The sequence below is a fragment of the Daphnia pulex genome, chromosome 7 (genome assembly GCF_021134715.1).
Source record: "Daphnia pulex isolate KAP4 chromosome 7, ASM2113471v1".
Classification (NCBI taxonomy): domain Eukaryota; kingdom Metazoa; phylum Arthropoda; class Branchiopoda; order Diplostraca; family Daphniidae; genus Daphnia; species Daphnia pulex.
Genome location: NC_060023.1, coordinates 9,780,480 through 9,795,045, shown reverse-complemented (window position 1 = coordinate 9,795,045; position 14,566 = coordinate 9,780,480). Strand labels below are relative to the sequence as shown.

The window sequence follows — 14,566 nt, the reverse complement described above, 5'->3', positions numbered from 1 at the left end:
AGGCCTATACGGAACCTTGTTATATGATCAGATCTCGTTGATGTATTTTAATCGAAAAGATGAAAATCAAAGATCTGGCTAGAGATCCCTTTTCTCATCTACAAACTCGTGCTAGTTTCATTAGCATTAGTATTTTTTGCCATTCATTTTATGCCCCTAGTAATAAAATAAATGCCAAATATGCAACGAGTTATGCAGATGACGGACTTGATGGAGCTTGATGGACTTCATCCATCGCCTCCAGTACAGAAGACGAAGATCGCGATGATAGGCGAGGTTTGCGTTTTGTCATATGACTTTCGATCCATTTAAGCATCCGCAATACCGAATCGTTGTTGGCCAGACGTCGATCCGCCGCCGTCTTCACTGCCAGCGTTGATGTAACACGGAACGTTGCCGCCAATCCTGTACGTAATCGATTATTGAAATACTATCAATTTTGTCCAACCAATATCGATCGATATCTCAATTTCTTCCTTCAAAAGAATTGATCTAAATATCTAGTTATTTGGCGTTTCATAAACCTTTCAGAGCCTTGATAGCCGCTTCATCTGTGAAATCATCGCCAGCGTAGACAATCCGGATGCGTTCTTCCCAGTCCACCCCAAATGCCGTCCGCAAAATGTAAAGCGCTGCTTGGCCTTTGTTCCATTGAGACGGAGGTTTAGCTTCCAGGGCGCAATAAGCCGTAGTGCAGACTAAACCAGCGCTTTCAATCAGTTCTCGTGCCCGTTTGATCAACCCAGTTCGGAGATGCATGACAGTTTCACTATAAGATATAATCGTCATTATTTTTAATTAAATCGCAGCGTCAAATTTAAACTTGAAGCAAATGAGCCATTACCTGTAGTGGTAGGTCAGTAGAAGACCTTTGTGTTCCACCCAGGCCCCGTCATGACAGACCTCTTCTTGAAGTTTACGAAGAAGACAACGAACTTTGTCCTCGTACTCGACCGGCAGTGGATAAACAAACTTTGTCCCATCCGGATGGAGAATTTCGAGACCGTTCTTGCCCGCGTAAGTGATGTTCTCTATTCCAACCATCTTCTTGACATTATCGACGCTGCGATTGGAAATAATTGAAACGTAGACATCCGGGCAGTTACTAAGTCGCTGCAAAATCTTGCGAGTCTCGTTGGGTAAAATGGCCAAATCTGGATGAGGTGCTAGCGGAGCAAGAGTCCCGTCATAGTCCAGGAGGAGAGCTAGCTTTTCAGCATTCCCTACGTATTTGGATAGATACTCATCATAATCGTCCATGGCCGATGACATCAAACAAGATCCTGTTTTCGAATTCGACTCCGGATCCATCCAAGTGGTGCTCCGTATGGTCTTCAGAAACGCTTGGGCCCAGGCGTCCACATTATTCACTCTAATGATTCAATAAATCCAATTAAAATGAATTAAAACATATAAAGGGGTGTTATGATTTACTTTTCTCGACGGCGGAGATTTTTCATGCGAACCTCGCGTTCATCGCGGGGCATTTCCAGAGCGCTGCAAATTAATTCAGCCACGTCATCTATCTTGTACGGATTGATGAGAAGAGCTTCCTGCATAGTTTCGCCGGCACCAGCGAACGGAGACAAGATAAGCACTCCCGGCTCTTCGATCTGACATGCAACAAATTCTTTTGCAACAAGATTCATCCCGTCCCGAAGCGGTGTTACCATGGCGATGAAAGCGTCTCGGTAATACGCTGCCAGCTCAGCCTTTGGGTCAGATTTTAATATTATTATCCTCTTTTCTCTTCCTATTATCTAAAAAAACAAAAGTCTGGATTACCTGGGAGACACATCCGTAAATGTAGCGGATTGGCGACCAGTTGGCCGTCGAAAAGCGTCCGTTGATGCGCCCAATCACTTGATCCATCTCTTCCTTGAGCTCCTGATACTCTTTGACATCCGTCCGCGACGGAACGGCTATCTGGATAAAAATAACCTACAAAACAAACCCACAGATTTGTCGCTCTATAAAAACGGACACACAATAAGTTGGTCACAGTTCAAAAGTCAACCTTTTCAATGTGTTCCGGATGTTTCTCCAGAAATCGCTCAAAGGCTTTAAGGCGATGCACCAGGCCTTTGGTGTAATCTAAACGATCGACACCCAAAATTATCTTCTGTCTCTTTTCCTTCACTAAACGAGGCGCTTCTTCCGCCATCCTCTGAAATCTGTGACATTAAGAAAAAGATTGGTTACAGAGAAATATTTTAAATTCCAAATAATTCACTGTCCAACCTATCGAATGGGATGCCGATCGGTAGAGCGGCAATTTTAACTAGGCGGTTTCCGTATTCGACAAGGAGATTCTTCCTGTCAATGCGACAACCCAGACGACGATGGCAGCAATCCATAAAATTAATGCAGTAATCCTCGATGTGGAATCCAATCATATCGCAACCTGGGGATAAATGAGGAAAATATAAAAAAATCACATTAACGTCGTCATTAACATTTTTTTAGGAACATACCGAGCAATCCGAGCAAAATTTCATCGTCCCATGGCAGCAGTCGGAAAATGTCCCATGGCGGAAACGGAATGTGCAGAAAAAATCCCAAAAGAGCGTTAGAGTTCTTCTCACTCAATGCCTAAGACATGAGCCAGGTGATAAAATGAGCTTGTTATGATTGACATACCCTATTGACAGCTATACATTATTGACAGCCTGTTACATACCTGACGCAAAATGGATGGCATCAAAGTCAAGTGATAATCGTGGATCCAGATAAGCGGAACAATGTCCGGCCCCTCTTTTTTTGACAACTCCATCGCTTCCAATGTCTTGTCAGCAAATAGTTGATTGACTTGAATGTAATCCTGAATCATTTAACGTATTTGATCTGTTGGCAGGAAGTTAAATTTTAAATTATTATTTTTCGTTTACCTGCCAATATTCGCTAGAATAAACTGCTCGGTCGGACATGGAGTGGAAGAGAGGCCAGAGCGTTCCATTGCAGCATCCGTTGTAATACGAATTAAATTGCTGTTGATTCAAATACACCGGAACAACCTGAAAAATACATCGATTCAATTAAGTTGATCAGAAAACGAGATCTTAAAGCCTGATTTACCTGGTGTTTCAGCAGACCAGCCGTCGGAGTAGTATCCTCTTCAGACGCTTCCGGAATTTCGTCGTCGACGCTAAGCGTGCAATCACCTGTCCAGCCTACCCAACGACCGCCACAGTCAACAACCACCGGAGCAACGGCTGTCACAAGACCTCCGGCACTAAATATTGAAGTTTTATTTCATTATCTTGGCAAATTCTAAAATTTATTTCATTTCGAGGTGGCGGCTTATTAACAATATACAAGAACGCATATAGGGTGTGATATAGCACATTCTTTTGAAATTCTATGGGTTTTCCCCCTAGAATTTCTTCGGGCTTATCCAATTACCATCTAGGCTAGTAGTCGAGGGTAAAAATACATTGCCGTGGGCTTGGCCTGGATATATTTTTAAATGTTGAGGTAGGTTTTCTCCATATTGTCGGACTTTGGGGTAGGTCGTAAAAAGGTTACAATTTTGTATCGCTTTCCTGGGGCGCTTTGGGGACGTTTAACAGTTATCCCATACAAGGAAGGTATCCTACAAGTTAGATTTTCAACTCTTTCTTATTTAAGTTAAGCAGTATGAGAGATCAAAACGACCGTCCAGGAATGTGATTATAATTTTGAAATGTAATTATAACACGTTATTGAATCATTATACGCCACTTGTACCTACATCTAAGAAAATAACATACAAGTTTGACTTGCCTTGATTTCCGTATTAGCTTTCCGGTTGACTCGTCGCGTTTGAGAACAAACGGAAGTCTATTAGAGACGACGATGAGCCTTTCTCGAGAAGGATTCCATTCAATCCCGGACTTGAGTTCTTGTGGAAAGTTGAGTTCCATGTTTCGATGTAGAAGGAAGTTAAGGATCACTTGTCACGCCACAGTCTACCGTCGTTCTGAAGACGATTCCTCTTGAGCCAGCCTCTTTTGTTCGTATTGTCAGATGAGAAACGCCCAGTTCTGAAGCGAATAGGCCCGAATGAACTGGTTTCTGAATACATACAGGTCAGAGGATAAAAACCTTTAAACTCTATTCCGGAAAAAAAATATTTTACCATTTCTTGCGGAAGCCACAATTAACTCCAGATGGACTTCTTGGCATCTCTGGATATTATTTAGGCTGCCGTTTGGTTGAGGCAAACATGACGGTTTACTCTAGATAACAAGAGGGAGTATATACAGTTTAAGTCGGTTTATGTGGTCGAGAACGCACAAAACGCATCGTAGTTATAACGTTTGGCAAGCTTATCAAAAGTTTTCCATCGTCTTTCTAATGACTTAATGATCGTTTGTTTTGTTTTCAAAGAAAATCTTTAAATGGTCTACAACTGTTATAGATAGCATCTGCATGTTATAAGAATAGCAATCCAAAAGACCATATAAATCAATGTGTTTCTTAACCCTCGAAATGTAGTATAACGTAATAATAGTAAGCGACTATCAGTACGTATAGCCCTTAAAGATTCCCCTTTTCATTTTCTATGATGAACATTTACAATGTTTTCCCATTCTAAACTTTTTTTTCTAATAAATAACAAAATATCCAATAGAAAATCTTAGCCAACTTGAGTATTTTGCACTTACCTTATTAGATATTTTGTGTGGTAGAGTACCAGCTGGTAGGCTACCAGCAATCGAAAATGAATCAGAGGACCACATTGGCTGAAAGCGTTCACATGAGACATGACATGGACTCTGGTTGAAAAATTATACATTAAGTTCAAGTTCACTAGATATTATGCAAATAAAAGCAAGCTTAAATTTAATACCATTTAATGTTGCAGTCAAGCCGTGATCAAGCTAAAAGGTTGAATCACTGTTAACTTTCAGCCACATGGCTGCAACAAATTGGCCCTTCCACTGGCCCTTCCACTGTTGTAGACCATTTAGTCAGTGAATCTATTTCCACCTATTACAATGGATTTATAGATAAATAATGACTCTTTCTATAAATAGTAGTTAAAAAACCCCAATAAAAAATTTTCGTCTACACAGAAGACAATTTGACCCAATCAGTTTCAGCCTGGTTTCAGCCAGCTTACCTTTTCTAGAAGGAACACTTTATCTTAATTGAATAAGTGGCATATTAAGCAATTCTAATCTTTCTATCAAAAGACTTTAAGAACACTTGCACTCATCACTCAAATGCACATGGGAATGATTTGATTTCATTTCATTCTTCGAAACAAGTATACTATTCGCAAAATAAAAGGTCGTGCGAAGCCCAAAAAATGTTTCCCCTCCGGCCATCCCTCAGAGACCGGCAACGTTTTTAGCTACAACTTTTGGTTGTTGCGTCGTACAGCTTTTTGAAATTTTGTGCGGAGCATAACAAATGTGTTTATCTTGCTAGGGGGAAATTGGATGTCCCTTTAATCAAGATGTAAAAAGATTTTGTTTTTATCTGTTGCATCGTAAAAACTTTTACAACATTTATATAACCACAAGCGTGAAATCCTTCTGCCATTTGAAGTCTCCGGTACCTTCTTCGTTTTTATCACTGTCATTTGAAAAAGGTGAACTTATGTTGCGTGCACAGGATCGTAATCTATTTCATACTTATCAGCACCTTGTGAGTGCGTATGATATGAGTGCGTATTTGGCTGCAATCGACGACACACCTTTCTAATCGTTCAGAGACTATAGACACAGTTTAGTAATTGAGATTCTGTTATTTGTTTTTGCTGAAGAACAAACAATCCATTAGCATTCAAGGTAGGCGTTTTCGTGAACTGCTTTGTATACTGAACTGTCACTATTTGAATGTTGTATTTGATTTTATTAGATGGTGACGACAAAAGTGCTCTACTTCAGTTTGACAGCCTCGGTAGCTATCGCTCTGGCTGCCATAATATTCATAATCGTCGACAAAACAAGTTAGTTACAAGTCTTCAATTTCTTCATCATTAGGTTTCCTTTTTTTCTAGAGCATTGATGAAGTAGATTTTTTATTGTGAAGCAAATGAGTTTCTGTAATTATTCGTTAAACCTATACTATTTAAAAATATTATGAACTTTTGTATAAACAGCTTATTGCCGTGATGGAACGCCAAAACCCAACACTGCTGTGTCTTACGAGGATGGTACGGTAGTGTGCCTACCTGGTTACGTTTTCTCAGACGGTCAATCCACACATTACATCACGTGCGACTCACCTCCTTATTGGAATTGGAATCAAGTTCCGCAGTGCATCAAAGTAAGCGTTAATTAACCTTGTAAAAAGAATCATATATGTTGATAAGGGAGAACGGTTTTTTTTAAATAAGGTAAACGAAGCTTATGCGTGGAAGTGCCCAGTTCAGTCACCCGAATTTGAACTTGCCGGAGAAATCCTCATTTATCAGGCAACCCCTCTCGATTCTATTCATGTTCAAGGTTTGTTGGAATCTCTTGAAAATAAAAATCTCTATATTTACGCTTACATAATAACACAATAAAAAATTGTATGATAGGCAATGTTACGGGTCTAAATAGTTCGGCTATTCAAGTTATCAACGTTGAGGACACCAATAAAACGTGCCATATAACTGATGAGCTAGGCACATCGGACATAATGAAAGATGGCCTAGTTATTGATGGAAATATCCTTCGAATCAACGAGATTATATCCAATCCGATGATGATTAACGAGACGTTCCAGTTTTACATCCGAGCCATTGGATCCCAGCACGTACAACAGCAGCGGAACGACCAATTTGACGGTGTGGCCGTTTTCGTTCTTGAACAAAATCAAAAGACGGTTGGGGTTTTCAGTGCAAATTCACCCACATCGATATAAGTGGAAAATATGTGCATTAATCTATCAATAATCAAAATGCTACTTTAAAAGTTTGAAAAAATGTTTCGATTTCAAATTTCAATACATTTCCCGCCGGCTGAAATCTGACTGATGTGGCAACTACGCATTAATTATTTAGCAGGCGACGATAGCCATGTGTGAAAGTTCGTTTATCTTTATCCGGTTTGTTTATTAAATTAGAAAAATGAAAACCACGGCCTAATGGTTTGAATTTGAAAAAAAATCAGTATATACCTTCGTTTAATTTGAAAAATGTGGAACTTTCGCCAAGCTTACGCACGCTCAAATGTTATGTTAAAGCAATGCATACCATCGAAAATTTCTCTGAATCAAGAGTCGATGTTATTAAATCGAAGCCTTTCGAGCGATAGCACTAATAGTAGACCAAATCCATTTCTCAGCGCCTTTGGAGCTCGCCTATTCCGTGCCTTTGATCGTAATTTAAGATCTTTATTCAAGCTTGGAAGATGTACCAGAAATTCAGTATTTGGTACCCTTCTGGAAAACAGACTAATTCAGGTAGTGCTTGTAGACTTTGGACGTTTAGTTACCAAAAATAGAGATATGCTACTTAGTGCCACATGCCTCTCTGTCTACAACTGGGAAGACAGCTTTCTGCGGGACGAGCAGATTGAAGATCTTGCTAGTGATGTGGCTTTCATAAAGCAATTGACACTTGAAACTCTTACTTGCAAGTCATGTCAAAAACGACTACGAATTGATCAGAAAATACCAGGTGTTATTTACTGCACCTGCCCAGATAGTAAACCTTCAAACACAGAAGTAGATGGTTGGAAACCATTTATCGAAAGATCAAATACTCTGGTATGGAGAAAGGAGCATGAGACTTACAAAGGATTGTATGCATACAAAAGTAAGTAGCACATTTTGTTTGCAACATGGATGAAAAATTACCTTTAATGTTATTTTTCTTTTTGCAGTGTATGCACGTTTTGAAACGGTAAAAGCCATGGATTTTCTCCGTGCCCAACTCGACACTAATTTCAGGAAGCAGTGGGATACATCAGCAACTCAACTCAAGATTATAGAAGAAAATAAAGAAACTAATACTGATCTAGTCTATTGGGAAATGCGGTGGCCGGTAACCTTTATTAAAGTCTTGTTATCAAATGTCCTGTTAACAAAAGGTTTTATCATTTTTTATTTTAGAAACCATTTGCAAATCGTGATTATGTGTTCGAAAGGAAGCTGACATTCATTCCCAAAGAAAATGTGTGTGTTATATCTAGTTTGGCCACATCTCATCCTTCAATCCCAGTCAACAAATCAGTGCATCGAGTCACAGAGTACTGGAGTTATATGGTAGTAAAACCATTCATTGATTTTGAAAAAGTAAGATTTGTCTATTAAAATTTTCCCAGTGTATTTTTAATCTATACCGTGTTTTAAATTATTTCCAGCCTGGCACTGAATTTGTTCTGACATACTTCGATAACCCTGGTTTGTCTATCCCTTCCTCGGTCTCGACTTGGGTTGCCATGACAGGTATATTTTATTGTATAATTTTAGGGAGTAAAAGAAATTTCACTTTTTGATGCTCTCATTTTCAGGACTTCCAAATTTTGTGGGCAAATTGAGTGAAGCGGCTAGTCAAGTAACCGATTTAGACAGTCCTGAACCCGCTCTGATGCACTGCCTTCGAGCTCAGATAGAAGCAAATCGAGGAAATGTAGTGACGTCCGTCGACATTGAGGAAATGATTACAATAGAGCTGCCCTCCGGTGATGAGATGACATCGTCAGGGCAACCAGTTAAAATCCAGGAAGAGATATCGTCAGTGACTATTGTTGAAGCAACATCAACTCTGACCGAAGAAGATCTTAAACTACCGGAGCCAGTTACAACACAAGGAGACATATCATCCCCTGTCATTGTGGAAGCTGAGTCAACTTCAGCAGAAAAGCAAAATCAGTCCTCTATTCTCAGTGGCCCCCTCCAGTCTCCGACGTCACGCGATTCAAAAATGACTGCGGATTTAGCAGACACGAATGTAAATCAGGAATCGACCGATTCTCAGGGTGAAACTGTTAAAATGACACCGACTCCTCCCGTCAGCCCCACTGTTAACGATTCCCCATCCATCTCTAATTCTCCCGTCAGCTCAACTGCTCCCAATTATTGTAGCGATAATACCCAGTTTTTAGCTAGAAGCCCAGTTTATGCATAGTCTACGGCACATCCAAATGTAAATGTCTTATTCTTGGCCAGTGCCAACAGCCCTTATGGAACTTTGCTTTGTACCCTACCTTTATATATTGGTAATTCTTCTCCCCGTATTTGCTTTGACACAGTTGGGCTTTCTTTCGTGTCGGTGAAGAAAACAGCAGTCTGTGAATGGCACTGAACATCCATCTTCCATCTATGGATGTTGCTAAATCTGAAATGAAAGTGAACTTGTACGTGATAAATGTCAAGTTGTAAGAAAACATGTGAAAGTCTATTCAGTTGTCAAATTATATTTGAGAAAGAAATCTTTATTTAGGTTTTCCGAGTAATTCTAATCCTTTTGGGCCGAGGGAATATGGCACTTGAGTATGTAGTTGTCTCTTGATAGTATAACGGAGGCGTATTACAGGTTAACAGCTCCCACGCATTGCTAAAATTAGTACCATATCCATTCTGCATCTGTTTCACAGATATCTGTTGACACCCTTTCGGCTTTAATTCACGATTCTCACGAAACGCGTCGAACCACTTTCCGTCCAGGGTCAAGATGATTGTATGGGTTTCTTTTGAAACTCGAGTCGTCTCCTTTCTCATCTTGCTCCTGGGTTTATGCTCTTAAAGGCAATACAGAAACACGGATGGTATGTAACTGTTCACTTGCTGAAATCTGACCGAGAGGTAAGGTTAGAAGCAATCGGATCATTGCAGTATAATTTCCTTTAGTTTCCTTTCTTAATTAGGTGGAACTGGGGAAGCTCAGATCCAGTTCCTGAATCCGAGTTCAAAGTTCTGATTTCTCCGAGTCAATTAGGCAATTGTTAGCTCCTCGTGTAGTAGAGCGCTACTTTCGTTGGTGAATATTGAACGTCGAGATAAAGATGAGTTATGATCTAAAGAAAATCCAACGCTCTCTTTGAAAACAAACAATGAATAGATAAACTAAAATTTCAAAAATAGCAACAAGATTTAATTTACCGTCTACAAGCAGTCGAAGGCAAATACTTGATGTGAATTGGGATCGATATTCATTAAAGAGTAAACAATTAAGACATTTCCGTATGTTTGCTGTAGCGTTCTCTTCCATTTTTCTGTAAAATAAAATAGTAAGTCTATTAATAAAATAAGTCTGTAATAGGTAAAATATAAAATCTATTATTTTTTTTTAAATGGGGAAGTTAATTAAAGGTGGTATTTCTTTTCCTCTTACGGTGGCAAGGAAAGGTCATTTGGGAATAATCTGGAAATGGTTTTTCTTTCTTCTCGGGAACTTCATATGGCCTGTCCGACTGTGACCTGTCAACCTGTTCCAGCAACAACAAAAACAGATAGATTTCACATTTCTAAGAACACCCAGATCGACGATATCATTATTTACACGTAACTTGATCGCGGTTTAATTGCTTGATGACGTTAGGTATATAGGATATTTGAAACTTTTACGTAAGGTTTTCAAATAAAATATAGATTTTTTAAAAAGTTTCTCAACGGTTCGAAGCGTATCGTCTATATGTTGTTTTGAAACATCAGTCGAATAAGGAAAAAAAATGTGTAGTTTTCTTGTTTTTTCTGGATGTTTCGAAAGACACAAACAACGTCAAATGGAAGAGGTGTTTGAGGACGATTTACAAACGCGGAGAGTCTGCGTAAGGAGGTTGAGCGTGTATAAGACACGGAAACCTCTGAACAACTAGGGGTAATCGATACGGCAAACAATTGTAGAATGGATGTCAAACAGTCAATTGTTATGTCAGCAAACAATAAATTTTGGGTTAACTGACCCCTGGTTACAAGAAGGTGTGTGGCAGCAGGTCCCCCTTGGTCATACAATTTTCTAGTTGTAGCTTTGCTTTAATTAGAGATTAAAGTTTCGAAATGTTTGAATTTGAAAATAATTCAACAGTCAAAATTATGAAACATAGGTTGTTTGTTAGCAAATCATTGCAGTATTGTTACAAGTGATGTTTAAAATTACTCCGGTACACATGCAAATTCTGGGTCTCTGATACAATGAATAACAATGCAGCACAAAAAGTTTAAGAAATTTGTTATCATGTTTTTTAAATATCAACATGATTGTTGCCCACAAAAACTGTGATTTTTCTGCAGGACCAACACTGGAATGATTTTCTGACAAACAACATATGTCTTTTTCACAACTTTTCAAATTCAATTATGTAACTTTAATCTCTAAAAGCAAAAAGGAAATGTTGTGATTACCAAGATGTTTTCAGTTTTCACATATCAACACAACACGATTGCTTTCCGGAGTGACTTAAAACATTTAAAAAAATCTTAGCAATACATTTAATCATTTCAAATTTAATTTTACCTTCAGACGAATTTTGAGTCATCATTCTGTTTTGCTTCTTGTCTTAACTTCGTCTGACTAAAAGTTTTCAAACAAAAGAAGAGCAGACGACACTTTTCTGTTTTTTTTCCAGGGAATTCAAAATCGACCCCTTCCCTAAAAATTCAAACCGCCAAAACGATAAAAGCGGTTCTCCACGCTTTGAAAACCGCTGAACGGATCGGGATTATTCAGTATCAAATAGTTTGTCTCAACAAGTTACACTAAGCCCCCTACCACAGACAAGATAAAAATCTGGAGAGTATGAGTCGATCAAACTCTGAAAATTCATCGGGCGGAAGTCTGAATAAGACCCTCCAGAGGACCCTCTTGGGAGCCGAAAGGCTTTACGTAAAGTGCGCTACGTGCTAAACATCAAACTGATGATTTATAGGTATTGATCAAAATTTAACGAAATATTTTAACCTGACTACAATCATCAACTGCTCATGCAAAACATCGCCTCCTTAGCTCAGTGGTAGAGCGCTGGTCTCGTATAAAGTTAAATATACATCAACATAGCAGTCAAAGTTAACCAGAGGTCGGGAGTTCAATCCTCCCAGGAGGCAGCAATCAAAATTATAATATAACTCAATAATTCTGTGTATAATTATCTAAACATGAATCGTCTGAAAACGATACGAACAAATTGACACATCTCAATCAGTCTTCTTTTCTATTACATTCTCGGACGACGATAGTGAATGTGGTTGCGTCTGAATCAATACCGGATTTACTGATGGCACTACGGGTGGTGCAGGACCCATTCAAGAGAGCCCCGCCGTGCAGTCCCTTTCTGATTTCCCGGAAACGGCGGCGCTTAATCAATCACGGAACTTTCCAGTTCCATAAACACAAGTGGACACGCTCGATCTGGCATCCGGCGACCATCAAGGCATCAAACGGGATACATTTAATCGAAATCCAACGTAAACTAGTCAACCAAAATTTAAAAAAGTTAAGTTTCTTTTTAAAAATATTGCAAAGCGACATTTAGTTTCAGTTGGAATAAGTTTGAAGGCCCAAACTTTTCGTTCGAGTATTGATTACTTGGGAGATATTCAAGACACCAATAGCGTTCACATGCGCCCCAGAGTCTAGTAGATGGTCGACACGTTCGGTATACATTCCACCTCTATACGCATCATAGGATAGCCGATTTCGTGATCCCTAGATGTATATCTACTATCCGATATTAGTTGCTCTATACTCTAATTTGATTTCTGAATCAGGTGGACACAAGTCTGGGTCAATGATTGAAATAACCGTCCACTCGGCTCCTCATGTGACTTGATATAGTACTACACAACCGGGCAGCAGGGGGGGGAAGGGATGTGTATAGTCTGGGTAAATTATTCGATTATCAAAGTGATTCGAGCTCCAACCTGATCCATTAATCAAGTGTCCCTATATTCCTGAAACTGCCATCTTATAGACTGTGCCCGATCAAATAGCCAAGTTGCCCGCGGTCTTTTCCTATATAGTTTATACTGCTAGTCTGGCCAACCTCTATAACATTAGCATCCTTCCCAGCATGCAATATAACCAACCTCAATCCAGCAGTCAACCTCTTTTGATGATATTGAAATTCAATTTGGGGTTACAATTCAATCCCTTTTTTTACGCGGTACTACGCACTTGCGTATCTATTTACCCCCCTATCCTGCGTATCGATCCTGGCCAACTATAAAAGGTCAATTTATTTATCTTTAAAGAATTCAGGTACAAGCGGAGGAAATGGAACGAACATTCTTTTCCCTCGGCTTTTAAAAGTCCCGCCAACGACCTAATAACAGTTTGTCGAACGGAAGCGAGACTCAATTTAGCCACACACGAACCACCTACTGGTTAAAAGATTGTGTGACGTCATGTTGTCTCACGGATGCGTTTATTTTACGGGGTGAGCCTGTCGGCGGCGACACAATCTCCTGGAACAAATCCAATCACTTGTGTGAGCTGACGCACATTCAAAAATTGGCGCCTTTTTTATCTCGTTGATTTTTATTATGTTTTTCACCTCTGGCTCTGCCCTTATATCATCAAACAGTTGAATGATTATTATTTAAATGGCTGAACATCTTATCAAATTAATGATACATGGCTATTATTAACGGCGTACCGGACCAAACGAATTCATCGTCCGTGATGAATAAACATCGTACACTGAAAACTTTGATTGTTAACGATACAAGAAAAACACTTGGTGGTGGACAACATCCGCTTTGCGCTCGGTAGCACATTGGGAAACAAGCGAGTGCGGATCTAAAGAAATCACTGGAATCTGTGTGATGTGTGTGTGCTCAAGTTTTCGGTCATTGATGGCCAAGAAAGTTCGGTTGGCTATATAATGAAGGGTCGTGCACATGTGTGTCCCTTTCGCATCGCTTCTCACTCAGTTTTCCTTTTGAAGTTTTCACCGTGGGTACATTCATTTCTTTTTAAAGTGCTATGCATCGACATTTTTGTTGAAACGAAATCTTTAAGTATCTCCCTCTCGACTCTCTTCTTTCTTCTTTGGTGTTTGGTTTCGCTTGGAAACGAATGAAAAAAAACTCACAGGGAAAAACTTTCATCATCATCTTGATCCTTTGAATAACTTTTTTTGTTTTTATATCCTTGTGCGAACGCTGTGCAGGGAGGATTGATTTCTTTTTTCCTCTATGCACAAGAACTGGTATAGATATTTAACGAGTGTTGGCATTCATCTTTATCCCCTCCCCAAGTCTGAATTACATATCGATTCATAAACAACAATAGCAATTCTAAAGTTCGATGACAAAAGCAAACAGAGCCTATGGTATTGGTGATTTTGACCTTTTGCGATTGTTTGCGCATACGCCGAAACTTGGAAATTCCATCTGCACTTTTCTGCTGATGTTACGAGATGTTTGAACATATTTGATCCTGAGTCCGAGAGTGTCCTCTATGTACCCGTTTATTTCGTTCGAGCTCGGCTCTCCCTGTTTGCCGGTCGTGACACGCGGGATCAATGACGTCGCAACTCAATACATTTTAGTTTCAATACAAAATACCAACACGCCGTTCGGATAGGTCCGCCAGCTATTTTCATGTCTCCTCTTATTAAATCAAAAAAATAAAAAGGAAAGAAAAACGGAAGAGTGAGAGAGAGACAGAAGGATGTCGATTTAATTTCCCACGGGTTCTGGTGTG

General features: G+C 39.5%; 2 protein-coding genes, 1 long non-coding RNA gene and 1 other non-coding gene across 5 annotated transcripts; 2 read left to right on the top strand and 2 right to left on the bottom strand.

Moving 5' to 3' along the window:
* Positions 1-19: 19 nt before the first annotated feature.
* LOC124196596 (alpha,alpha-trehalose-phosphate synthase [UDP-forming]-like) lies at positions 20-5,231 on the bottom strand. 2 transcript variants are annotated; one of them, XM_046591738.1, is made up of 16 exons: positions 5,105-5,231; positions 4,832-4,971; positions 4,647-4,757; positions 4,118-4,217; positions 3,763-4,053; positions 3,076-3,232; positions 2,889-3,014; positions 2,681-2,821; positions 2,475-2,592; positions 2,242-2,404; positions 2,018-2,174; positions 1,786-1,941; positions 1,435-1,712; positions 845-1,372; positions 525-769; positions 20-405 (listed from the first exon to the last, which is right to left on the bottom strand). In XM_046591738.1, exons 5-16 carry the CDS (start codon positions 3,900-3,902, stop codon positions 191-193), a joined length of 2,424 nt encoding a protein of 807 aa, XP_046447694.1. In that variant the 5' UTR covers positions 3,903-4,053; positions 4,118-4,217; positions 4,647-4,757; positions 4,832-4,971; positions 5,105-5,231; the 3' UTR covers positions 20-190. The 2 variants fall into 2 exon arrangements, with proteins under 2 accessions (XP_046447694.1, XP_046447695.1); XM_046591739.1 differs by having other exon boundaries at positions 3,763-4,046.
* Positions 5,232-5,624: 393 nt separating this feature from the next.
* Positions 5,625-9,359, top strand: LOC124196598. The gene is made up of 9 exons (XM_046591742.1): positions 5,625-5,777; positions 5,848-5,938; positions 6,092-6,258; positions 6,329-6,437; positions 6,515-7,735; positions 7,803-7,963; positions 8,032-8,214; positions 8,283-8,367; positions 8,433-9,359. The coding sequence occupies exons 5-9, from the start codon at positions 7,114-7,116 to the stop codon at positions 9,047-9,049; spliced, it is 1,668 nt and encodes a 555-aa protein (XP_046447698.1). The 5' UTR covers positions 5,625-5,777; positions 5,848-5,938; positions 6,092-6,258; positions 6,329-6,437; positions 6,515-7,113; the 3' UTR covers positions 9,050-9,359.
* Positions 9,336-11,429, bottom strand: LOC124196599. Its single transcript, XR_006875759.1, has 4 exons — positions 11,378-11,429; positions 10,256-10,349; positions 10,024-10,136; positions 9,336-9,959 (listed from the first exon to the last, which is right to left on the bottom strand). It is a non-coding gene; the product is annotated as an uncharacterized LOC124196599 (long non-coding RNA).
* A 427-nt stretch (positions 11,430-11,856) lies between these two features.
* Positions 11,857-11,964, top strand: Trnat-cgu. The gene is made up of 2 exons: positions 11,857-11,892; positions 11,929-11,964. It is a non-coding gene; the product is annotated as a tRNA-Thr (tRNA).
* The last annotated feature ends 2,602 nt before the right edge of the window (positions 11,965-14,566 follow it).